Source organism: Leuciscus leuciscus, assembly GCF_965113295.1.
Source record: "Leuciscus leuciscus genome assembly, chromosome: 16".
NCBI lineage: Eukaryota > Metazoa > Chordata > Actinopteri > Cypriniformes > Leuciscidae > Leuciscus > Leuciscus leuciscus.
Window position 1 is genome coordinate 16,946,507 of NC_138740.1, and position 25,932 is coordinate 16,972,438.

At 44.4% G+C, this 25,932-nt stretch overlaps 2 protein-coding genes and 1 long non-coding RNA gene across 4 annotated transcripts in view; 1 reads left to right on the forward strand and 2 right to left on the reverse strand.

Moving 5' to 3' along the window:
* Positions 1-25,932, reverse strand: part of LOC309477437 (uncharacterized protein) — a gene marked incomplete at its 5' end in the record, with an annotated part of 161,760 nt that overhangs the window by 126,740 nt on the left and 9,088 nt on the right. The gene's annotated exons all lie outside the window — the stretch shown is intronic.
* Positions 16,878-19,232, reverse strand: LOC309478408 (uncharacterized protein). 2 transcript variants are annotated; one of them, XM_082142009.1, is made up of 5 exons: positions 18,603-19,232; positions 18,360-18,508; positions 18,123-18,225; positions 17,677-17,759; positions 16,878-17,408 (listed from the first exon to the last, which is right to left on the reverse strand). In XM_082142009.1, the coding sequence occupies exons 2-5, from the start codon at positions 18,441-18,443 to the stop codon at positions 17,370-17,372; spliced, it is 309 nt and encodes a 102-aa protein (XP_081998135.1). In that variant the 5' UTR covers positions 18,444-18,508; positions 18,603-19,232; the 3' UTR covers positions 16,878-17,369. The 2 variants fall into 2 exon arrangements, 1 of the variants encoding a protein (XP_081998135.1); XR_014198978.1 differs by lacking the exon at positions 17,677-17,759.
* On the forward strand, positions 23,368-23,703 carry LOC309476816. The gene is made up of 2 exons (XR_014198380.1): positions 23,368-23,433; positions 23,467-23,703. It is a non-coding gene; the product is annotated as an uncharacterized lncRNA (long non-coding RNA).

Here is a 25,932-nt window from a genome sequence, read left to right on the forward strand (position 1 = left end):
AAATAAAAAAAAGCTTAATATAATATTAAGCTTAATATTCTTACTGTTTATAAAAAGTTGAAGTAAAATTGCTCAATATATGCATCCTGTTATGACACATTGTGATAGTGCTTAAAATATTCATCCTGTGAAAAATGTGAGAATGTAATAATTTTGAATGTTTAATAAATGATAAAGAGCATTCTGGCCTTTTTAATGTGCTGTATGGAGTACAAATTTGCCATCATAAGGTACAAAACGCTTGTCACTGGGGCAGTACCCTTAAAAGGACAAATAGAGGTGCATATTTGTCTATGAAATGTATATACTGCAAGGGTACTGATACGTACCCATGTGAAAGGGTACAACGGTTGTACCCTTGAGGGTACTGCCCCAGTGACAAGCCATTGTACCCCTGAAGGTACAAATTTTGCAATTTTTTTCTGACAGTGTACCTGATTGCCAAAAGGAGGTTTTTGTAACAGGGTTTTGAATTGATCTCACCAGTATGCATGTTGTACTGTATGTGTTTTCAATCTCATTAAATGCGTCTCTATACCACGCATCGTGCATCATGCAAATTATACGCAATTATTAGTTTTCACTTGCATATGATACGCACTGTAAACCCCTTGGGTAGGATTAGGGTATGTGCGTATTACGTAAGGGATAATGTAGAGCGAGGCGGTTGTTATACAACCCCGACAGGCTGATCAGGATCAGGATCTTGAATCAGCCTGAAGGGGTTTTATTCGCTATAAAAACCGCCTCGCTCTTAAAACTATAATACATATACAATATTTATAAAGGAAGATAAATATAGCATTACATGTAATATTCACAAAGCTTTATTGTGTACATATATTGCACATACATGGTCCCATATAAATGTGAATGTATGTTCACACATACACACACATTCACGGAATAAGTTACAACAGATTTTTAGTCCCCAGCATGCTTTGCTTCTGACTGTTTAAGGAGAGAAAATGTTAAAAAATAAGTGTAGTAAATATATAAATATTAAGAAAAATAAGTAAATATTTAATGTGTCTTGCTAAATATTAATATAGGGGAGATCTGTTAGTGTTTAATATTCTATTACTTCAGAATTTAAAAGGTTTTCTGGTATGTCAGATTTTTTGGAATTACCATTGTGCTGAAGAGTAGAGCCTGTGGTTAGGTTGACTGTTGGCCAAAAATCATTGTAATTATAATTACTATAATTTTAAAGTAAGGACTGTGCACTTATCAGTGTTTCTCTATCAGACAGTGAAAGTCGCTTGGCTTAAATACTTTAGTACATGTAGGTGTGCTTGTGCTTTTGTTAGCTGGAAAACAGAAACATTTATCATGTAAATAATACAAAATTTAAATAAATACAAAATATAAGAAATATATTACATTATATATTTCTCTATATATGTGTGTATATATGCTGCATGAGTGAATATCTGCAATATATTACACATGCAGTGCCATATCTGATCACATATTCATTTATGTTTTATGAAGTGTATTACTGAAGATAAAACGACATACATTATGATATATTTGTAAATATATTGTCACATATTTTTCAATATATGAAAAGCGGCAATTCCTTATATGTTATTCAATATTGTAATATATTAACACAATATATTTTCAAATATACTGTTAAACCATTTAATATATTGATCATTCATATAGGAAAATATATATTTCTTTGCATAAGGGCAGAGCTTGTTTTTGCAATCCAAATCCTATAGAAATCCAAAAGCCTATAGAAAAATCCTATTGGGTTTTTGCAGAGAGAACCACTGTGATGCTAACTGCCAATTGGCCTACAAAGTGACATCATACCTGCACCACTCTATTCCTCGTGGTCCTGCATGCTTCGACATGACCATGCGTGATCCTTTTCCTTCGATGCATATTCTCAATGGCCACATCTGTATGTCTTAATTAGACAATAGTGTTATTATATCCACAGAAGGGCAATGCAAATGTTGCATTTCCATTAATGAGTTCTAAAATAGTTTGCTTTTAAGGGACACATTCAAATGTCAAATAATAATTAATCCCCTGGGAGCTAATTCACAAGCTAGTAAATGTTTATCACATGCACAAATCTTCTAATGAAGCGAGCTGATAATGAAGTCCCGAGACATTCCAGATCACTCATGACTCTAATTCATAATGGGGCAGTTTATTATTATTTCCCGTCCAAAACAGCTCAATCAGTTTCTAAATAAATTATGCAACACTTGAATAAAGGCCTTTGTTGGATTTTTCATTATGAAACATTGTCTTCAACATCAACACTGAATAATTGATAATACATAAAAACATAAACAATAGAGATTTGAAAGCTTTATACCCTGAATAAAGTAGAATACAAATAAGCACATTGCATTGTCTTAAAGCAAAGGGAGGTCAAGAGAAATATGAAAAGCACAGAAAATAATGTTTGATGCCTATGAGACTAGTAGTTCAACTGTACTGGCCCCTTCACTGCAGTAATTCAATTACGTTCTGGTCATTGGTGGTGTGAGTGATTCACAAAGGGTTATTGCAAATGTCCCAGTGCTTCTCTAATTATTATTAGCTGCTTATTTAATGTAGGTATGACCACAACAACAGCATCCACTGAAAGACACACATGCACTGTCATCAGATCTGTTTTATATCTTTGTCATATAGGTCAAAATATTAAAGTAATATTTCATCCAGAAAAAGAAAAGTCTGTTATTATGTAGTCACCCTCATGTTGTTCCAAACCACTTTCTTTATTTGTGTGATACAAAAAAAATAAAAAACAGATCAAAAATTATATATTTAGTAGAATGTCAAAGCTGTTTTTTTTTCTATAGTGTTAAAGTGGATAGTGACCAGGCACACATCACTGCATGGGCATTCCATTAGATATTTTTTTTCCACTTTATTATATAAAATAAAAATGGCCAAAAGGTACACTGTTGTCACAGATAAACAGAAGGAACACGGGTATTGTTGAGCAGGAACTTTATTAAACAAATGCTGGGCATTCTGGATGGGCAACGTGGAATTCGGTAAGAAGAGTAGGACAGTTCCTCTGGGCCAAATCTTTCCTTGTCCATAAAGCGTCCCGAGGACGAGTGCACTGAGTCCAAGAGGGTAACGGGTAAAAATGAGGGTACATACATGACCCCCCGGGTTCAAAGAGCGTGCATTCTTGAAATATTCTAAATGACAGTGATCTGTAATCACCTGAAATGGGTGGTTTGCTCACTCCAGCCAATGTTTCCATTGTTCAAGGACGTTTGATGGCGAGGAGCTCACGATTCCCGATGTCGTAATTTTGCTCCACTCAGGTCAGTTTCCTTGAAAAGAAGGCGCATGGATGAAGCGCTGCTGACTCAGCCGGCCCCTGAGAGAGTACCGCTTCCACTCCGCTGGTGGATGCGTCCACTTCTACGACAAAGGGGAGGATGGAGATCATTTTTTGGGTCTTTTCAAAGGAAGTTGAAGGCAATTCTGGAAGTAATACTTATTCCATTTGAGGATATCTCCATTGGACCAGGAAATTGAAGGAGAGTGTTTCTGTAGCCAGGGCAGTCCCAGGATGATATCAGAAGTTGAATCTTCTAGCACCAATACTTTTTATCAACACATAGGACTTACTCTGAGGCTCAACCATTGCAGAACTTTTATATAAAATAATTTGTGTGATAATGCATCTTTGTTCAAGCTTTCTTGTGAGGATGTGACTACCAATATATTGTATGTGCTGATATACACAGTATTTCTGTTTGGTTTCAGTGGATGTACTGCAATTACATACATTAAAATAACCGCAGTTTGCTTAATAATCAAGAGTAAAACTTTGAACAGACATACACTGAAAACCTGCAGGACTCACCTGGTTCTACACTCTAAAAAATGCAGGGTTGTTTTAACCCAAATTTGGGTCAAATATGGACAAACCCAACCATTGGTTTACATTTTTTTTTTTTTTTTATATAACCCAATGGCTGGGTTTGTGCATATTTGGGGGTATCTAATTTGGCTAATTTAGATTTGGCTATCTAAAAACAAATAAATAGTTATTCATCTATTGCACAAAGGCAACAAGAACAACTAAAATAAAAACTATAGGTGTCACGAACTGCTCCAAGACACGAAGGTTAGATCCAAATGCAGCTTTATTGGCTGGGGAAATCCAGAGGCGTAATCCAATGTACAGGCTAGGGTCATACACAGGCAGGCAGTCAAAACAAAGAAAGAAACAAAACAAACAAACAGGCAGGGACCAGAGGCAAGAGAGTAATCCAGGGAACAGGGCAAGATATCAAAAACCAAGAAACAAGAAAACCAGGGAAACGCTCTGAAATGCAGTGTAACACTTAACAAGACTTCGCGGTGAGTGACTGAATAAACATGGTATAAATAGACTGAGACTAACAGGATGATGTGACACAGGTGAATGCAATCAGTGAATGAGGTACAGGTGAATGTGATCAGTGATAAGTGATGATGAGTCCGAGCAGTGAGTTATGGGAAATGTAGTTTGTGAGTGATAATAGTCTTATGTGGAGTGCCCTCTGGTGGCTCTCAAGGGCACTCCCGCTGGTGACCGTTACATAGCCCCCCCTTTAAGGAGCGGATTCCAGACGCTCCTAAAACTGTCCAGGAGGGAGGTGGAGCGGAGGCGGACCCGGGGGCGGGATGGAGGGCCAGGCCCGTGCAGCGGAAGAGGACCTGAAGACTCCGGCAGGGCGGAAGGCCAGGGCGGAGCAGGCTGTGCAAGCGACCAGGGCGGAGCAGGCTGTGCAGGCGACCAGGGCGGAGTAGGCTGTGCAGGCGACCAGGGCGGAGCAGGCTGTGCAGGCGACCAGGGCGGAGTAGGCTGTGCAGGCGACCAGGGCGGAGCAGGCTGTACAGGCGACCAGGGCGGAGCAGGCTGTGCAGGCGGCCAGGGCGGAGCAGGCTGTGCAGGCGGCCCTTCAGGTGGCCAGGGCGGAGACGACCCTTCAGGCGGCCAGGGCGGAGCCGACCCTTCAGGCGGCCAGGGCGGAGACGACCCTTCAGGCGGCCATGGCACAGGAACAGACACCGGCTCAGGAACAGGAACAGACACAGGGACAGGAACAGACACCGGCTCAAGGACAGGAACAGACACCGGCTCAGGTACAGGAACAGACACCAGCTCAGGAACAGACAGCGTGACAGCGGCCATCTCTGTTGAGGGCTCAGGTTCAGGCATGTCAGCGGCTATCTCTGCAGAGGGCTCAGTCGACGTGGCAGCGGCCATTTTGACCAGAGACACTGGCTCGGTGGCGGCCATCTTGTCTGGAGACACTGGTTTGGCGGTGGCCATCTTGTCCGGAGACACTGGTTCAGCATACGTGACTTGAACAGACTCTGGATCGGCGGCGACCATCTTGTCTGGAGTCACTGGCACGGCGGCGGCCATCTTGTCCGGAGACACTGGCTCGGCAGACGTGACTTGAACAGACACTGGATCGGTGGAGGCCATCTTGTCCGGAGACACTGGCTCGGCGGCGGCCATCTTGTCCGGAGACACTGGCTCGGCGGCGGCCATCTTGTCCGGAGACACTGGCTCGGCGGCGGCCATCTTGTCCGGAGACACAGGCGTGGATTCGGCCATCTTGTCCGAAGACACAGGCGTGGAGTTGGCCATCTTGTCCGAAGACACAGGCGTGGAGCCGGCCATCTTGCCCGAAGACACAGGCGTGGAGTCGGCCATCTTGTCCGAAGACACAGGCGTGGAGTCGGCCATCTTGTCCAAAGACACAGGCGTAGAAAGAGGAAGAGGAACAGATTCAGGCTCAGGATCAGGATCAGATTCGGTCTCAGCGGGACGAGACTCTGGACGGGCGGACGTGACGTGGAACTCTGGCTCTGGCTCGGCAGGACTGACGTGAAGCTCTGGCTCTGGCTCGGCAGGAATGACGTGAAGCTCTGGCTCTGGCTCGGCAGGACTGACGTGAAGCTCTGGCTCTGGCTCGGCAGGACTGACGTGAAGCTCTGGCTCTGGCTCGGCAGGACTGACGTGAAGCTCTGGCTCTGGCTCGGCAGGACTGACGTGAAGCTCTGGCTCTGGCTCGGCAGGACTGACGTGAAGCTCTGGCTCTGGCTCAGCGCGCTCTGAGCTTGACGGGACCAGCATCAGCGAGGGCTTTGAGCTGGGTAGGACCTGCGGCGAAGAGGACTTTGAGCTGGACAGGACCAGCGATGAAGAGGGCTCTGAACTGGACGGAACCAGCGGCGAAGAGGGCTCTGAGCTGGGCAGGACCAGCGGCGAAGAGGGCTCTGAGCTGGACGGGACCAGCGGTGAAGAGGGCTCTGTGCTGGACGGGACCAGCGGTGAAGAGGGCTCTAGCTTGGCGGGGATGTCGCTTGCTGTCTCAGGTCCGGCGGGCATGATGCTCTCAGTCTCAGTCGCCTTGGCTTCGGCAGATTTGGCGTGAAGTGCGGGCTCGGCTGGACTGGCGTGAAGTGCGGGCTCGGCTGGACTGGCGTGAAGTGCGGGCTCGGCTGGACTGGCGTGAAGTGCAGGCTCGGCTGGACTGGCGTGAAGTGCAGACGGTGACATGGCGTGCCACGGAAGGAAGCTCTCCAGACATCTGGAGAGTGCCTCTCTCCAATCCAGACCGGAGAGATCAGGGAGCTCCCTCGGGTCGACCTCCTTAGCCCCCAGCCGGTAACACAACTTAATAGCCTCGTCACCCAGAGAGCAAGAGGTAGCGAGAGGAACAAACCCCCAGGTGTACTGGAACAGATCGAGGCTATCCAGGGCCAAGGCCGCGATCTGTCCAGCGAACTCCCGGCTCATGCTGGGAAGATCAGGCGAGATCCGTACTGCTGGATTTCTGGAGGTCATAGCTGCTGGATCTGGGTGTGGCAAAGTCTTCTGTCACGAACTGCTCCAAGACACGAAGGTTAGATCCAAATGCAGCTTTATTGGCTGGGGAAATCCAGAGGCGTAATCCAATGTACAGGCTAGGGTCATACACAGGCAGGCAGTCAAAACAAAGAAAGAAACAAAACAAACAAACAGGCAGGCAGGGACCAGAGGCAAGAGAGTAATCCAGGGAACAGGGCAAGATATCAAAAACCAAGAAACAAGAAAACCAGGGAAACGCTCTGAAATGCAGTGTAACACTTAACAAGACTTCGCGGTGAGTGACTGAATAAACATGGTATAAATAGACTGAGACTAACAGGATGATGTGACACAGGTGAATGCAATCAGTGAATGAGGTACAGGTGAATGTGATCAGTGATAAGTGATGATGAGTCCGAGCAGTGAGTTATGGGAAATGTAGTTTGTGAGTGATAATAGTCTTATGTGGAGTGCCCTCTGGTGGCTCTCAAGGGCACTCCAGCTGGTGACCGTTACAATAGGTGCAAGCATAGGCAGAGTTTCTATTTATAACATGTTTTTGTGATGAGAAATGTAGCCAATCACAGAAATATCTGTTGATTTCTTGAATAGAATGGCCAATGGCCAATCAGATGTATTTAAGTTAGAAACTGCTCAAAATCCCTGGGTATTTGTTCAGTGCTGAATTATGCATGCTGGCGAATCTTCTGATTAAAACAAACAGTGTAGGTATTATGAATGATTCATTGTGCAGTCAGCTTTATGGATTATAATTTAATTTTGTGAGATCGCAATGAACTGAGATGTCAGCTTTTTAGGAATTATGAAGGGAGCGCTCTTTGCACGCATTCTGCCATGGACCTCTGGACATAAATCTTGGGAGCTCTGACAGGGCATATCAAATGAAGTCTTTCTTCATCCGCCGTCACGTGAGGTGGAGGATGAAAAGCCTGCAGAACCACTGCCAGGTCCCATGTGGGAACTCTGGTATGAGCCGCAGGTCTCATCCTCCATGCCCAATGGAGGAAACGTACGACCAGCTGATGTCTCCCCAGAGGCCCATTACCCAGAGGAGCATGGAAAGCCGCAATGGCAGCCACGTACACCTTGAGTGAAGCGATCTTGGAGGAGCTCCAGTAATGAAGCCAACTGGGCAGTTAACTTGGTTCACCTCACACTCTCTACACCAAGTGGAAACACATTCTACTTTGTTATTGTCTATGCCGGGGCGTTATTGTCTATGGTGCTCTATATATCACACTTTCCCGTGTGATACATAGAGCACCATAGACAATAACGCCCCGGTTACGACTGTAACCTCAGTTCCCTGAAGATGGAACAAGATGCTGCGTCGATTGACATGATGCATGATGATGTCTTGAAGCACATCAAAAATCAGTCCAATGGTGTGGCGGAACCTCAGAGGCAGGTAACGTCATGAACCATGAAACTATAAAGCCTGCCCAAACAAAGCAGCGCTAGCTTCTTAAGGTCTGAGCAAGTCGCTTACAGGCACGTAGGAGATATGGAAGGTGACGCAGCATCTCGTTCCCTCTTCAGGCAACCGAGGTAACAGTATTAACCGAGGCGTTTCCTTTCAAGGGAACTCGCACTGCATTGATTGACGCTAAGGGAACGTCTATACCAATGCCACCATAGCAAGAAGTGTCTGTCCTGTGTGAAATCATAAGAGCACCACTAGGATGAAAAAACCTGAGACCCCGGTGTAGAGTCCAGGTCCAAAGAGTAAAACCTGACGAATGTATGTGGTGAGGACCACCCTGCCGCATCACAAACGTCCTGGAGGGGCACTCCTGACATTAGAGCCTTAGAGGCCACCATACTCCTAGTAGAGTGGGACCGGACAGCCATAGGTGAAGGTCGAAGTGAGATAACCTCAACCACCCACTTGCTCATTCTCTGCTTAGATGCTGCATACAAACAACATACAAACAATTGTTCAGCTTTACGCCACAGTGCTGTTCTGTGGACATAGGCATCCAGTGCCCTAACTGGGCACAGCAGATTGTTCTTTACCTGGTCCGAATCTTGAAAAGGAGGACCGAAGGCCTACAGTACTATAGATCTAGCCACATTAGTGGGGACCTTGGGAATATAGCCTGGTCTAGGGTGAAGGAATGCTTTAACCATGCCAGGCACAAATTCTAAGCACGAGGGTGCAACCGACAATGCCTGTAGATCTCTTATTCTTTTAAGAGATGAGATGGCGAGGACGAACAGAGCTTTCAAAGTAAGAAATCTAGCTGGCACTTCCTCCAAAGGCTCAAAGGCAGCCTGGGAAAGGCCTTGAAGGACAATGAAGTACAGCAGTAGACTTTTATTTTCAAAAACTCAAAAACAAGTATTTCCAAAAACAAAAACTTATCAAAATAACTCGGGAAAGAGCAATACATAGAGCACCATTACATAGACAACAACCGACAAAGTAAAGAGGCAACCTTTTTAGTTAGCATGATTTTGCTAACTTCTTCACCAACAAAACAACAACTTTCAGCAGTCAGTTCTCAGCTCCACACACACAGGAACCCAGACCAACCTCTCACATAGCCAATAACCTTCTATCCTCCTTCTCTCCACTAACCGAGGAAGAAGTATCTAAACTTCTCCTCTCCAGTCATCCTACCACTTGCCCTCTAGACCCCATCCCCTCAGACCTTCTACAAGCCATCTCTCCCACACTTCTTCCAGCACTCACACACATCATCAACTCATCCCTCCATACTGGCATTTTCCCTACTGCATTCAAGCAGGCTCGGGTAACTCCACTGCTTAAAAAAAACAACATTAAACACATCACTTGTAGAGAATTACAGACCTGTCTCTCTCCTACCATTCATTGCGAGAACACTTGAACGAGTTGCTTTCAACCAAGTAACATCCTTCCTGTCTCTGAACAACCAGCTGGATGTCAACCAATCTGGCTTCAAGAAAGGGCATTCAACCGAGACTGCATTACAGTCGGTCACAGAAGCCCAACGGATCGCAAAAGCTGCTTCCAAATCTTCATTTCTCATTCTCCTGGATCTGTCTGCTGCCTTCAACACTGTGAATCATTAGATCCTTATGTCCACCCTCTCATCACTGGGCATCACAGGTACTCCTCTCCACTGGTTTGAGTCCTATCTCACAGGTAGATCCTTCAGGGTCGCATGGAGAAGCGAGGTATCCAAAGCACATCAACTGACCACACACTGTAAAAAAAAATCTTAGTACTAATTTCCCTTAGCTTTTTCTTGTTTACTCAACTTTTGTAAATAACAGTTATACTGACTGAAATTAAGTTGTAAGTCTTACAATTTTTTTATTGGGTTAACTTAAAATTGTTAGTTTTCTGGAGAGGTGCAACTATTTTTTAACAAACCTTTTTAAGTTGAGCCAATTCAACATTTTTTGTCTCAATGTCTGAAGTTGAGTGAACAAAAAAATCCTATTGGAAATTGGTACTAAGAAATAATATGTTAAGACTGGAAACTACAAAAACATTGCCCAAGTCAAAAACTGAAAACAGTGAGTTAATGTAACAAAACATTTATTCAGGTTGAAGGCAAATAAAAATGTCATTTCAATTAGCTGTCATCATGACAAGAATTATCTTTGTTTATTCAAAGGAATATTTTACCCCAAAATCATAATTATTTACTTTTTTCTGTCTCAAACTCATAGGACTTCTTTTCTTCTATGCAAGACACATAAAAACATGCATCTTTGATTTGTATTTTCTGAAGTAATACAGTTCTCTTACGAGAGGTCTCTCGTACTGCGTAAGATATCTTACGCTAGGGGAAAATCCTTTTCCGCGAGATATTGAAGCCAAAAATTATCCTTAATTTTGTAATAATGCAAAACGCGTTGCAGCAGCAATGCAGACATAGGCGAGACAGCTCGCGCGCCTATTGGCTGCTCTGCGGCAACTGCAGCAGCCTATCGAGCGAGGCCTGGCGTGACGTCAGACCCAATCAGGGCACTTCGCGCCCGCTGCGTCACGTCCCGCCGAAATGGGCGTGGTCTAGGCCTATAAATATCGCTCGCAGGCAGCTATTATCTGATTTTTCATCCTTCAAGCGAAGCACACGCATCGCTGGAGCTGGATTAGAAGCCGCGCCGTCGAGAGAGAGCACCTTCAGCGGGACGAGTCACTGAAGTCGCTGGCCGCGCCGCCTTCCTTGCCTTCCTGCTGCGCTTTCCGGCATTATATCCTTTCTCTGCTACTGTGTTTATGTATGTGTGTGTGCTCGCCGCCGCGACACACACTCCCATTGCACTAAAAGAGCTGGGCGTCTTTTTCAAGACGCCCCTTTTCCTGATCACGCAGCTCTCGCACTCGCTGACGGCGACTGCCCTCACTGCGAGTTAGGTACTGCCTATGGTGACTCTGAGGACTCACCTGGCATCCTTCTCCGAGACTGCTCCTCCGCCCCCCCCCCCAACCCGCAAAGCTTGCCGGTTCGCCCGCTTGCCTTGCCTGCTTGGGGGACGATACCTGTTCTCCCTCTGTTCGAGCCGCGCACACCGCGCCGCTCACAGAGGATGTCAGGAGCGGGCGGTCACGGGGCTAGCTTTCTCTCTCCCTCTGTTCAAGCCGCGCAAACTGCGCCGCTCACAAGGGAGGCTGGAAGCGGACGGTCGGGGTTAGTTTTTCTTTACGTTATAAGAAAGCTACCCTGCCTTCTGCGCCCCATTCATGCGTCACTCACCGGCGAAAGGAGAAAGATGTGTTTTTTAGTCCCTCCGAGGATGGACTAACCTTCAATTTCTCATACATATTCCCAGTTCCCTGATCATGCGACTGGAAATATCAATATTGCAGCAGGCGAGCCTGTTTTAATACAAGCGCGCCTGCAAGCATACGCCGAAGAAAGCATGTGACGCTCTTATATGCTCGTGCATCCAAAAACCTTTGCGTTCCCCCCCTGTGGCTCAGTGGCGGAATCATTGGTTTTTCCCACGAGAGACCGGAGTTCGAATCCCGGTCTAGCGGCAGTTAAAATTATGCCGCCAATGCTTCGCTCTGTCAGTTCCCTGAAAAGCGACTGCAGACGTGCATTTTGCAGCCAACGAGCGCGTTGCACAACCCGCTCGCCTGCACCCAAACACCGTTTCTATGGTTTCCGTGCGTCACTGGCGAAAGGAGAAAAGAGCGTTTTCTGGTCCCCCCGCGGATGGACCGACCTCGTCTTTCTCGTACATTTCTCATTCCCCTCTGAAGTTCGGGCGACTGGAAATGTCTGTATTGCAGTGAGCAAGCCTGTTGTAATACACGCATGCCTGCAAACAAACGCCAGCACGTTGACGGCCTCTTATAATACTCGCGCTAACTGAGTTACAATGTGTCTCCCCCTGTGGCCCAGTGGCAGACTCTCAGGTTTTTGCACGCGAGAGACCCGCGTTCGATCCCCGGGTCTACCGGCAGATAAAATTATGCCGTCAATGCTCGCTCTGTCAGTTCCCTGAAAAGGCGACTGCAGATGTGTATTTTGCAGCCAACGAGCGCGTTGTACAACCCGCTCGCCTGCACCCAAACACCGTTTCTATGGTGTTCCGTGCGTCACTGGCGTAAGGAAAAAAGGGAGTTTTTCTGGTCCCGCTGCGGACGGACCAACCTCCTTTTTCCTATACATTTCCCATTCCCCTCTGGAATTCAGGCGACTGGAAATGTCAATATTGCAGTGAACAAGCCTGTTGTAATGCACGCAGGCCTGCAATAAACGCCAGCATGTTGACGCTCTCTGTTTCTATGGCAACTTCTCGCTCGTTCAGTTCCAGTAAATGTGACTGTTCCAGTGTATCCTGCAGTAAACAAGTCGGTTCTGTCACCCGCTTGCCTGCACACAAACGCCGTTTTTACGGCTACCCAGATAAATCCCATAAGTGTGAATTTTTTCTGGTGTCCCGGCCACGGCCGATGGTGCTTTATGTGTAAGAAGAATGCCCACTGCCCAGTGCCCATCTCTACACACAAGCACAGCCCGTCACACAGGGCTCGCGCACATGAATCGGCTCAGACCGATTGCGCTTCAAACATGGTGAATGTGCCCACTAACACCACGTTATGCATGTCTCACGGTTTCTGTAAAAACGAAACCAACGTGCACTCGCTTCACGCAAGCGAACGATGCTTTCGGTGTGATAAATGTGCCCGCTGTCCCGCGCCCACATCCACACATAGACATGACAGTTCCCACGGGAACCGCCCAGCCCTCCCCCTCGCGGTTAACCACCGCAGAGGAGTCGAGCGCGGGCAATCTGCCCGCTGTCATCAGCGCGCCCCATGCCTCAAATGTCACGAGCGACACGCTTGTGTTACAGCACACCGAAGCTTCTCCATCGCTGAGCGAGCGGAGCGCGCTTCGTATTCGACCCCTAGCTATCCATGCAGACGCATGGGCAAAGCTACCCGGGGTTTCGAAGTGGGTGCTGAACATTATAGAAAGAGGCTATTCGCTGCAGTTTCGCCGACGCCCTCGCCGCTATGTGGCGCGCGTCGAGACCACGGTAAAAGCAGAAGTAGCACATCTACTTCGAGCCGAGGTGACGAAACTATTGAGCAAAGGGGCCATAGAACCTCTCTCTCAAGATCAGAGCGAGGGAGGGCTATACAGCAGATACTTCCTGGTACCGAAAAAAGACGGGGGTCTCAGACCCATACTAGATCTAAGGCAACTGAACAAAGTGCTTGTGAAGCGACAGTTCAGGATGCTCACGACCAGGCAAATCCTTGTGCAGATTCGCCAAGGAGATTGGTTTGTGTCAATAGATCTGAAAGACGCGTGTTTTCAAATACAGATAGCGTCACGTCACAGGCGATATTTGAGATTCGCCTTCGAGGGCCAGGCATATCAGTACACAGTCCTGCCGTTCGGTTTGTCCCTAGCACCCCGTACATTTACGAAGTGCATGGATGCGGCGCTCGCACCCCTCAGAATGAGAGGCATGCGAGTGCTGAACTATTTGGACGATTGGCTGATTCTAGCGCAATCTCGCGCAGTGCTCATAGAACACACGACCATTTTACTCGATCACCTCGAGGATTTGGGTCTGAGTGTCAATTGGGCGAAGAGCTCCCTGTCTCCCAGTCAGAAAATATCTTTCCTGGGCACAGAACTGGACTCACTATCCATGATAGCGCGACTATCACAACAGCGCGCGGTAGACATTCGACGCACAGCGAACTCTTTTCGCTGCGGCGCGTCTGTCCCGCTCAAGAGATTTTCAGAAGATGCTAGGTCTCATGGCCTCAGCATCGTCAGTGCTCCAGCTGGGTCTGCTCCGCATGCGCCCGCTGCAGTTTTGGCTGAAAGCGCGAGTCCCACGCGAAGCGTGGGCACCCGGTTTGCTTCGCCTCAGGGTCAATCAGAAATGCGTTACAGCTCTGAAACCCTGGAAAGCGAACGACTGGTACCAATCAGGTGTAAGCCTGGGGACTTCCTCGAGGGTGAAAGTGGTGTCCACGGACGCGTCCACCTCGGGATGGGGAGCGCTGCTCGAGGGCAGACCGTTCTTCGGCCAGTGGTCAGAACGGGAGAAGCTCCTGCACATAAACTGCCTCGAAATACTGGCAGTAGACAACGCACTGACGCGTTTTTGTCCCCAAATAAAAGGTCACCACGTCTTGGTCCGTTCGGACAACATGTCTGTGGTGTCCTACATAAATCGCCAGGGCGGCATCAGATCCGAGAAACTGTACAGGCTGGCAGAACGCCTCCTGGTATGGGCTCAGTGCAACCTGCGCTCGCTCAGAGCAGCGCACGTGCCAGGGATCATGAATATAGGACCAGACAGACTGTCCAGGAACAATGTTCCGGCAGGCGAATGGTCTCTACACCCACAGACAGTCCAACTGCTGTGGAAGAAATTCGGCAGAGCGGAAGTGGACCTGTTTGCGTCTCAAGAAAACGCTCACTGTCAAGAATTTTTCTCCAAGAGCAGGAGCGCGCTGGCCCATGTGTGGCCCCGCCGCCCGCTCTATGCTTTTCCCCCCGTCTCTCTCCTGCCTCAGGTGATAGAACGGATCAGGGAAGAAGGATGCTCAGTACTGCTGGTAGCACCGTTCTGGAAAAACCAACCTTGGTTCCCAGCCGTGATGCAGTTAGCAAGTACTGCCCCGTGGCCAGTACCAGTGAGGAGAGATCTCCTCTCACAGGCCCGCGGCTCGATCTGGCATCCTCACCCGGAACTATGGTCCCTTCATGTCTGGGCCATCAACGGGTACATGTTGGACTCCCTAAAGGAGTATTAAACACGATCACGCAGGCTAGAGCTCCGTCTACAAGACGACTCTATTCTTCGAAATGGTCAGTGTTTTGTGTGTCACCCACAAACTGTGATGTGACGGAGGTGCTTTCCTTCCTACAAGAGCTGTTGGATGGGGGCAGGGCCCCCTCCACGCTCAAAGTTTATGTGGCGGCTATAGCAGCGTTCTCAGAAACAACGCTTGGTCAGTCAATAGGAAGGAACGATTTAGTCATCCGCTTCCTTAGAGGAGCTAAGAGACTGAATCCTCCCAGACCTCCCTCAGTCCCCGTATGGGACCTTTCTACGGTTCTGGAAGCCATGAAAGGTGCGCCATTTGAGCCTTTACAGTCAATCGATTTGAAACACCTGTCTTTCAAAACGGTGTTTTTGCTGGCTCTCGCTTCAGTGAAGCGCATAGGGGATCTGCACGCGCTCTCTGTGAGCGCGGCGTGCATGGAGTTTGGGCCCAATGACTCAAAAGTTATACTCAAACCTAAGCACGGTTATGTTCCAAAATCCCTCAACACACCGTTTAGGGCGCAGATTATCTCTCTGTCAGCCCTACCGGTCCCTGATGAGGAAAGAGACGCGAGCCTCCTTTGCCCAGTCAGGGCATTACGAGCTTATGTGTCTCGCTCGTCTGTTTTCAGACAGACGGAACAGCTCTTTGTTTCGTTTAGCGGACGTTCTAAGGGACTAGCCGCGTCGAAACAGAGCCTATCCAGATGGATAGTTGATGCTATAGCGCTGGCATACGCCTCCAAGGGCATGCAGTGCCCTTTGGGTGTCAGAGCGCATTCCACGAGAGGCATGGCCTCTTCGTGGGCCTGGTCAAGTGGGATTGCCTTGCAAGATATTTGTATGACGGCAGGCTGGGCCTCCCCGTCTACATTTATAAGGTTTTATAACCTAGAGGTTCCCGCCCTGCAGGCCAGGCTGCTGTCGGTCTAAACTACCAGTATTATCTGACCTGATGCGTTCAGCTCAGAATGCTGCGTTTACTGAGCACAGCTCAATTTTCGACAGTTTAAAGCTGGGCAAACTGTGTAAGACCCACATTTTTTCCCATCAGTTCAGGCCGTACCCCGCCCTGTCTGTATGATGAAATTTGCGTCCCTTCGACGCTACTTTATGTGGAAAAGTGAGGCTGCACCCCTCCTTCTTCCCGGACTCTCTGTGAGTTCACTGAGTGATTGTGCACTATATGTACCCCGGGCTTTCGCCCTTGGGTCTTTGGTGTCAGATCTCAGCATGCACGGCGTTTTACACTGGGTCCCCTAGCGTAAGATATCTTACGCAGTACGAGAGACCTCTCGTAAGAGAACGTACTCGGTTACTAACGTAACCTCGGTTCTCTCTAGAAGAGGGAACGAGTACTGCGTATCTTGCCGTGCATGCACACGCTCTGGTTGCTTCGATGATGAAAAACCAGATAATAGCTGCCTGCGAGCGATATTTATAGGCCTAGACCACGCCCATTTCGGCGGGACGTGACGCAGCGGGCGCGAAGTGCCCTGATTGGGTCTGACGTCACGCCAGGCCTCGCTCGATAGGCTGCTGCAGTTGCCGCAGAGCAGCCAATAGGCGCGCGAGCTGTCTCGCCTATGTCTGCATTGCTGCTGCAACGCGTTTTGCATTATTACAAAATTAAGGATAATTTTTGGCTTCAATATCTCGCGGAAAAGGATTTTCCCCTAGCGTAAGATATCTTACGCAGTACTCGTTCCCTCTTCTAGAGAGAACCGAGGTTACGTTAGTAACCGAGTACGTTTTGGGAGAAACAATAAACTACCAATTCTTTATAAATCTTGATATCCGATTGTATTCAGAAGACATGGATTAAATCATATGGGTTACATTTATATAAAACATGGTTTACATTTATATCTTTATGTTCTAGAGAAGAAAGGAATCCATAAAAAGACATGCACTAAATAAGAGTACAAACTGGAATAAATAAATGCTCAATCTTACAATTATCCATATGGATTGCAGCTACTTGAACAATTATTTTTTTGAAGGACCGGACTCTTGCTGAGCACTTTAAGACCAATAAACAATTTTTTATTTAGTCAAAAGTGTATTTTAATTATTTAGGACAGTTCACATTGAGGGCATAAATCAAGCCAAAGAGGAGAGTAACAGCTGTGGCAAAGTTCTTGCACATTATCTAGCCAAATCTGCTCTTATAGTACTACAGAGAGGCACCTTATATTTGGGTTGGAGTGGATAGTTGCAACATCATCTTCAACGATAGTTAAGATCCTCATCTTCTCCCCTTGTGAATATCTTCTTGCTCTGTGTCCTGCAGTATAAAATAAATCGGCATATTTTTTTTAATTTTTTTTTTTTTTTTACGTTAGACCACAGAGTGACCCTAAACATGTGCTCATGTAACTTCACTTGAAAAGTAAAGGTGGTCATGTTTTTTAGCTTGTTCAAATTCAGCCATAGAACTAAAACTGATAAATGGAATACATCTCCAAATTTCCTGCACCTGTGCTGTTAGATGCCATATCAGTATTAAAGGGATAGTTCACCCAAAAATTAAAATTAGCCCATGATTTACTCACCCTCAAGTCTGCCACTATATCACTGCCATTATAAAGCTTTGAAGAGCCAGGAATCTTTTTAATATAACTCTGATTGTATTTGTCTGAAAGAAGAATGTCATATACACCTAGAATGACTTCAGGGTGAGTAAATCATGGGCTAATTTTCATTTTTGGGTGAACTATCCCTTTAATATAGTTACGCGTGGCACAACGTCATCCACGGCCATTCTGATTTAATGTTTTTTATTTTGTTTAAGAGAGATAGGTCACCCAACATCGCACATGTGTATAGTGTATAAAGGCTCACATTCTGTGCATCACCCAAACTGACATTATTGCATCAGTGAAGATTGGTTTAGATCAGTAGAGTCATATGGATTTCCTGGATCTTCTAACAGGATCTGGTGAACAGGGGAAATTATATCAAGTGTGAGTGTATATGCTGGTGACACACATCTTCTTACCAGGCAAGTCTTCAGGATGTTTCCTGACTTTTCCCTCATAAACAAAGGTAGAGCTCTGAGAGTTGTTGCCTTTCTTTGAGCAAGCACATTGGAGTTTCTGTGTCTGAAAGACAGAAAACAAATATGGAACAAGTTATGCATGTTATATCCAAAGAGAAGCATGGGAATTACCTTGAAAAGGAAATGGCAAAATTCAGCCTTTAACCAGAGAGATATGACCACATGCTAAATAATCACCTGATGATTAAGTTGGTCTAGGAGGATCTTCATCTCATTGTATACGCTCCACCACTTGTTTTGTACAATTAGATGTGTATTCATCTAACAAAGAGAAAAAGGTGCTCTTCAGATTAGTTTGTGTGATCCTGTAATACTCAGCACAGACCCTGAAAAAAAAAAAAAAACATTGTTAAAAAAGTAAGAATTAAGTGTAGGCCTACACGTCAATTCAGTTCTACTAAATAAAAATTATAAACTCACCTGATCTTTCAAAAACAAAGGCCACACTGTTTTAGCACATCAGAGGTTCTTGTCGCTGTACTGATGTTCTTTAGTCTAAAAGGGACAAATACAACAGAACAAAGATTCATATTAAACCAAAAAAAAATCAGTTGCAGTAGGTTCATTTACATTTAGTAAAAATACTACAGAAATGGAATAATCAAATGTGAAAAAGAATTAATGCATAGTCTTCACTGTATTAATGAATTTTTTTCTTAAAAATACAAAAGTTATTAAAGAGCAGTGAGCAATTTTGTCTTTTGTTGATTAACAGGAAGGACACTGACAACGACAGATAAAATATTTTCACTTTAAACATGATTTAATATACAAAGCAAACATGCGTATTTTTAACATAACATTTGTTTTGCATATATAGGCCTATATATTTTTTTCCTCTAAATTGTATTATATTGAATTATATTGCACTACTGTAGAATGCCTGAGCCTCAACCTAAGCATGTACAAATTGTCACTGACATTTGCATATATAACAAATAAACTTGAAATTGAATTTAGATTGAATAGACTACTGTCACTTTAAGAGCTATTGCACAGATCTAATACTGAAACATCTGGATTTCACAACATTGTTTGTTCACTTAAGACATAGCCATGTTTACGTGAATACTAAGTTACACACAGTGGAAGGCCCTGCTTTCTCAGAGACGGCGCACCCTATGGCACCCTATAGTCCAGACCTCTGGAAACTCAATGTCTGGTCCCTGGACACGGAGGTTCTAGGTGATCTACCCCAGGCGGTGGTAGACACCATCACTTCCGCTAGAGCCCCCTCTACGTGGCGCCTCTATGCGTTGAAGTGGAACATATTCATTGAGTGGTGCTCTTCCCGCCAGGAAGACCTCGAAGATGCCCGATCAGAGTTGTGCTTTCCTTCCTGCAAGATGGGTTGGAGCGAAGGCTGTCTCCCTCCAGCCTAAAAGTGTATGTCGGCGCTATTGCCTTGCATCACGATGCAGTTGAAGGTAAGTCGTTGGGAAAGCATGACCTGATCGTCGGGTTCCTGAGGGGAGCGAGGAGACTAAATCTGCCTCGTCCCCCCTTTATACCCTCTTGGGACCTGTCTCTGGTGCTCAGCGCATTGCAGAGACCTCCCTTTGAACCGCTGCAGTCAGCTGACTACCCTCCATCAAGAGGGTAGTGGACCTGTAAACGTTTTCGGTCTACGAATCGTGCCTAGAATTCATCCCAGCTGACTCTCACGTTGTCTTGAGACCCCAGCCCGGATATGTGCCCAAGGTTTCTACCACACCCTTCAGTGAACCTGCAAGTGCTGCCCTTGGAGGAGGCAGACCCAGCCCTGGCTTTTTTTCTCTGTCCCACTCCTTGCAGTTATATGTGAACAGAACGCAAAGCTTTAGGGCCTCAGACCAGCTCTTCATCTGTTACAGAGGCCAGCAGAATGGAAAGGCTGTCTCCAAGCAGAGGTTAGCTCACTGGATAATGTATGTTATTGTCTTGGCGTATAAATCCCAAGACGTGCCTTGCCCGTTCAGGTTGCGAGCACACTCAACTAGAAGTGTTGCTCCTTCCTGGGAGCTGGCTCTAGGCGCCTCGCTGACAAGATATTTAGAGCTGTGGGCTGGGCAACACCCAACATGTTCGCTAGATTCTATAGCCTTCGTGTAGAGCCAGTGTCCTCCCGTATACTTGCCCCAAGTGGCCAGTAGCACGGGGAACCCGCTCAAGTGTGGGCTTGCTATGTAATTCTTGCCTGGTCGGCCAGATACGTGTGTCAATTTGCTCCAGTAGTGTTCCCCGAAACCGGATAACCCTGTTGAGTTCCTCCGTCACCCCTGCGGCAGTCAGACATTGCGTAGCGTCTGATGCCAGGCCTAACACTCGTATGCACTGAGGAAACTGTGCTAGGCTGGGTGTCCACATGTAGCGGTCCCTCCGGTGACCCCATATGTGTATTCTTCCACGGTATGGCTACCCTGTCGGCTAGCCAGTTCTTTCCCTTGGCAGAGACCGCTTTGCCGTCTCTGCCGGTGCACTTCCCCCCTACGATTAGGCTGGAACCACCCCAGAGACTTCCATAATGTTGTACTACCCTGCTTGGCTAATCCATACAGATGGTGGACAACCAGAATGCCTATTACCGCCACGCCGGCCGCCGCGGCAAAATCACCGCGGCGAAAATAAACCAGCCGCATTTCAAAGTCATTCCCGAAATGACCGCCAGGTGGCGCAAAGGGACATTGTGCAAAACAGCAGCAATTGCCGTATTTTAATTGCCGTATTTTAAAATGTTAGTGGGTTAAATATAAAACCCTAAGCCTAATAGGCATATTTTTCATATATATAAATAGGCCTATTAGGCTACAACAGAATAGAACCAAAGATAGAATCAATTTTAGAACTGAAAAAATAGAATCAAAAGTTAAAAATAGAGACGATATTAGGAGCAATGACGCTGAATATTTTTACTATTCTATTGAGGAATTAGATAAATGAAGAGCTCTCGTGAGCGATACAATTGCATAGTAATTTATAGTGATTTATAGTGATTTCAAAAGCAGTCCTTAAAAAAAAAAAATAATACATGGAGTAGTGTGGCATAATTTTTGAGAGATTACGCGGAACGCGTTTTAGTTAAGATCCTGGTTTCAATGCCCTTAATGTATATAGGCTAGGCTACTGCTTTAAAAAAATGTCACAACGCGTTTTGAGATTGTTTTGAATTAAACATTGAAGTTTAAAATGTAGTGTTTTGGCACACCAGGCCGAGTGGCGTTACGCATTGTTAAAAAATCTGGTTTTATTTTGGCATGTTGAATTGGCTTTTTTTTTTGATTTATTAGATTTAGATTTTAGATTTCGTTAGATTTATTTTTCTCATAACAGCTAAAATAACTTAATATATGCCTTGTCTTAATATGACCTACTTAATATAGGCAATAGGCATATAATAGCCTATATAATAAATTAGCAAAACTAAATATTAAATTTTCTATTATTTTAATTATCACAATTAAAGTTTTAATTTTATTAAATTGAACAAGCGCAACAATCAGCATTTAATCAAATATTCTAAAATATGTTTATTTCAACATAATATTTCATTTTTTCGACATAATATGTGTGCGTGCAGCAAGCAAGATGTGTATTTGTAAATCCGGTGATGCGTGCATTGATTTTTATCAATAAACTAGTGTTTTCTGACAGTGTCGACTGTAAAGATGAAGTTGACGATCGCCATATTTGTAGTGAATGCACCTAGAGAGAAATGCACATAAAGACATAAACAGAGAGTAGACTTTTTCTTTTCGTTTAGAATTATTTCGTTTGAAGACATTTCAAGCTTTGTGTATTTGATGTATTTATCATGTCTGTGTGAGGCATACGCTGAGTTTCGTTAAGTTAGGAGGATGAGATGCGCTCCAGCTGACGTGCAATGCAAGTGACCGCGCGGGCGCCTCCATGATTAGTGTCTGTTATATTTGCTTCTCTTACTTATTAAATCCAGGCAATTGGTTGATGAAAAATTTATTAAAATTAAGATACAATTTATAGAAAACGAAATTCACTTTAAAGAAAGGTTTTCTACTAAACAAAACTTAATGAAGTGGTCAAAATCATGTCTGACCCACTCCATATCCATCTCTCGATATAATGCATCCTATCTTACTCGTGCTGTTCACTTTTCATATTCAACATAGATGGAAAAAAAATACATTATAATATTTTAACAAATATGATACTAAATGAGATTATTTAATGGCTACAACAGTATAGTAGGCCTATAGACTCTATTTGTACAAATTGCTGCACATTAATTTAATTAAATGAAACCTTGTAACGAATTCACACTGTAGGGTAGACTGTGTACAGTTGAGACACCTTAAATAACTTGCGTTCGCTGCAAGCACAAGTTGTGATTTTTTGAAATAATGGTTCTTATATGGCTCTTTGTCTGGGTAAATGGTTCCATGACAACCCTGTAAATGTACATGTAAAAAGTACATGTTTTGTATTTTGTAACTATGTATCATGAGCTATTAGTCATACAATTGGTGGTCTTTTTCCCCTTTTTAATTTAACAAGAATTTTAGCGAGTGGGGCTGATGTATCTCCAATTGACTAAAATATGAATTACATTCCTTTGTGTAACATAAGATGCGATATGGCCCTGAATGTGTTTTTTGAAATCATGAAAAGTGTTGCCGTTGCTGCTATCAGTTCAGTGGCAATGGCTCATCATCACAGACGAGCGCCTTACAGACGGGGTAAAATCACAATACCAAATGCACACTAAAGTGTCCCTGTTCGTGATATAGAATTATTGATGAATACCTTTAGCTTTGAAGGCTAGCCGATCACACTAAATGCGCCTCTATAGCACGCATTGTGTTTATCATGCAATTTATACGCCAAAATGAGTTTTTACATGCATAGGCCTACTGTGATACGCATGGGTAGGTTTAGTATTGGTAGGGTACGTGCATATGATACTGTAGGCATGGGTAGGATTAGTTGTGTGGGGTGTGTGTATTACACGCAAAAAGTGTGTATCAAATGCACGCAAAAACTGCGTCATATGCACGTTAAAACTCATTTTCGCGTATAAATTGCACGATAAACACAATGCGTGCAATCACACACACTTAGAACACACATTTTACGCCATTGAATGTCACACAATAGGAAAGAAGACTTTGGAAATATGTACGTTAATATTAATGTTAGTAGGGTCGGTTGTGAGTCGGAAGACTCTCAAACTAGAACTATCAAATCTCTCTGCATTAATAATAAAAAAGTAGTCCATGTTTGTTCGGGATTTGAACCCGTGTCATCTGAATTATTGAAACGTAAGTTATAGCCTACCACTCGGCCACGAATTTGTTTTGTTTTATTTTGTTTGAAATGTATTTTTACATATTTTGCTTTCGTTAATGTTAACCAATTCTGTTGTAGCATAATAGGCCTATATTTTTTCCCTAAAAGTTTGTTTTATTCTCTGCTTTGTTTGTTTATATTTTTACATATTCAATCAGTCTCATTTTTGTTCAAATAATGAAAAAAGTTTTTTTTTTTTTTTTTTTTTTTTTTTTTTTTTTTTTTACAAGATCTTGGCCATGTTTTTTTTCATTTTTATTTATTTTATAAACAGATAGGAAACTTACCTTTTAAAATGCCGCAGTTGCTGCTGTTTTGCCCTGTCACTTGCGCCACCCGGTATAGCCTTGTAATTTCGCGAACGACTTTGAAAGTCGACTGGTTTATTTTTTCTGCGGCAGTAAGGGGCATTGTGGTTGATTATTAATTAAAGAATTCAATTGATAATCATAACAACATGTAAGCCTATTTAATTCTGAATATAACAAAGAATGCTTAAACCGACTAACATCGGTTAGTAACTGCAAGTCCTGAAAATGTTTTAATTTTACGGTAAATTATTTTAATTTATTTCACTGTTATGTTTCAGTTAATAAATCTACAAACACATTAAAACAACACGAAGTAAATGACAAGTAACCTATTGACATAGCCTTTCTAAATTATAGAAAAACTGGGCACACAATGTTAACGTGTGTCTACTTTGTTTAAATTTAATGAATTTGAATTCGTTTAACCACAATATTTATCTTGAATTTATCTGTGACCTCAGCTCAGATTACTGCCGCGGCAGATTACGTCATAACTGACACTTTCAAAGTCTGTGATTACAGCTCCACTCAGCGGTAAAAGGCAGCAAATACACATCCCAATTTTGCCGCCGCGGGAACGGCGGCGGTAAAAGTCTTATTCTGGTTGTCCACCATCTGTATGTGTATTCTCCACATGTTACCTCCCTCACGGCAAGTCGCCACTTCCGCAGCGTTCCCCTTCCACTGGAAAGGGCACGCTTTCCCAGTGTTATCCAATGTTCTCACTGAGAGTTTCTTGCGGTACATCAGTGGCGGGGACTCCCTGCATAATCTTCTGCCCCTAACAGAGGGAGAGAAGTGAAGCTTATGCAGAGCACTGGGCCAACGACATGGCGTTTTAGTAGGGATCCCATTTCTGTTGGTCTCCTCCGACGAACGTCTCGGTTACGTTCGTCCCGTCGCCATGTTGTTGTACTATCGCTGTGCAGCCAGGGCTCTGGCTCGGCTCCTCAGCGAAAACCAAAGATGCGTTGCACCTTCTGCTCATTATATACCCACGCTGCAAATTATCGCATGCCAATGTGCATTGGCTCGTTTAGTTTCTCTTGAAGTAGATTGGTCTCTCTGCGAAGATCCCATTTCTGTCGGTCTCCTCCGTTGAACATCTTCAGCGAACGAGGGTTACCATACGTAACCGAGACATTTCATGTTCACAGTTGATGATAATGACGTTCCCCTCCATCCTACCCACCACTACCAGTTTTGCCCCTGTCCATCCATAGGGGGTAGGCTCCATCCCTGCCTTCATCTTCAGGCAGGATTAGCCAAATCTGCATCCCCAGGATTCGGACTAAGGACGGCCTACCCCAAATAACTTTTCTATACAACTAAACACGAATCACTGTAGCTGCACTCACTACCATCTGTTAATACATTACAGAATAAATACCATGCAAACGTTCACCTGCCTGTCTTTCTGGTCGAACTAAAATTCAAGAAAATATGTAACTAAAACTAAATAGAACACAAGCCTGACAAATATGTCCTGAAGGACTTCAATTAAATATTGCACGAATACTAAACTTTAGTATTAGTTTTAAATGACTCACCAATATCATATAGTATGTTTTGTTCAGGATCACATTAGCAGCTGCTAAATAGATTAATGATAATTTGTTATTGTTGCAATAAGATTGGATTATGCTATAGTATCCAGTATATACAGTATTAGGTAAATGAGAGTTACCATGTGTTCATTGGGAAAGTTTTGAGTTTTAATAAAGGCTAAAAAGATTTAACAGGTCATCAAAATTGAATTACACCATCCTTTTTGTCTTTTCATTTGGTTTTTAAATAACCTCTGCAATTAAGCAATATTAAACAAGAAAGAGTTCCACTGTGAAAATATATTTACACAGAACACAAAGGAATTCTCAATGTTGTGCTAAATTATTTAAAAACATTCTTAAAAGATAAATAAACAAATGTAACATGAATATGAGTTTTAAGTGACTTATATTATACAACATGTTTTGGAGCAGAATCGTACCTTTTCCTATGTGACCAGCAAACTATCTGGACCAGCAATACACCAATCACAGCAAAGATTGTTTGCACTATTAGGATGGCAACACAGAACTTGATACACATATAAAATGACCAAGCAAACTAATAATCTTTATTCAGAGAAAAGAAGA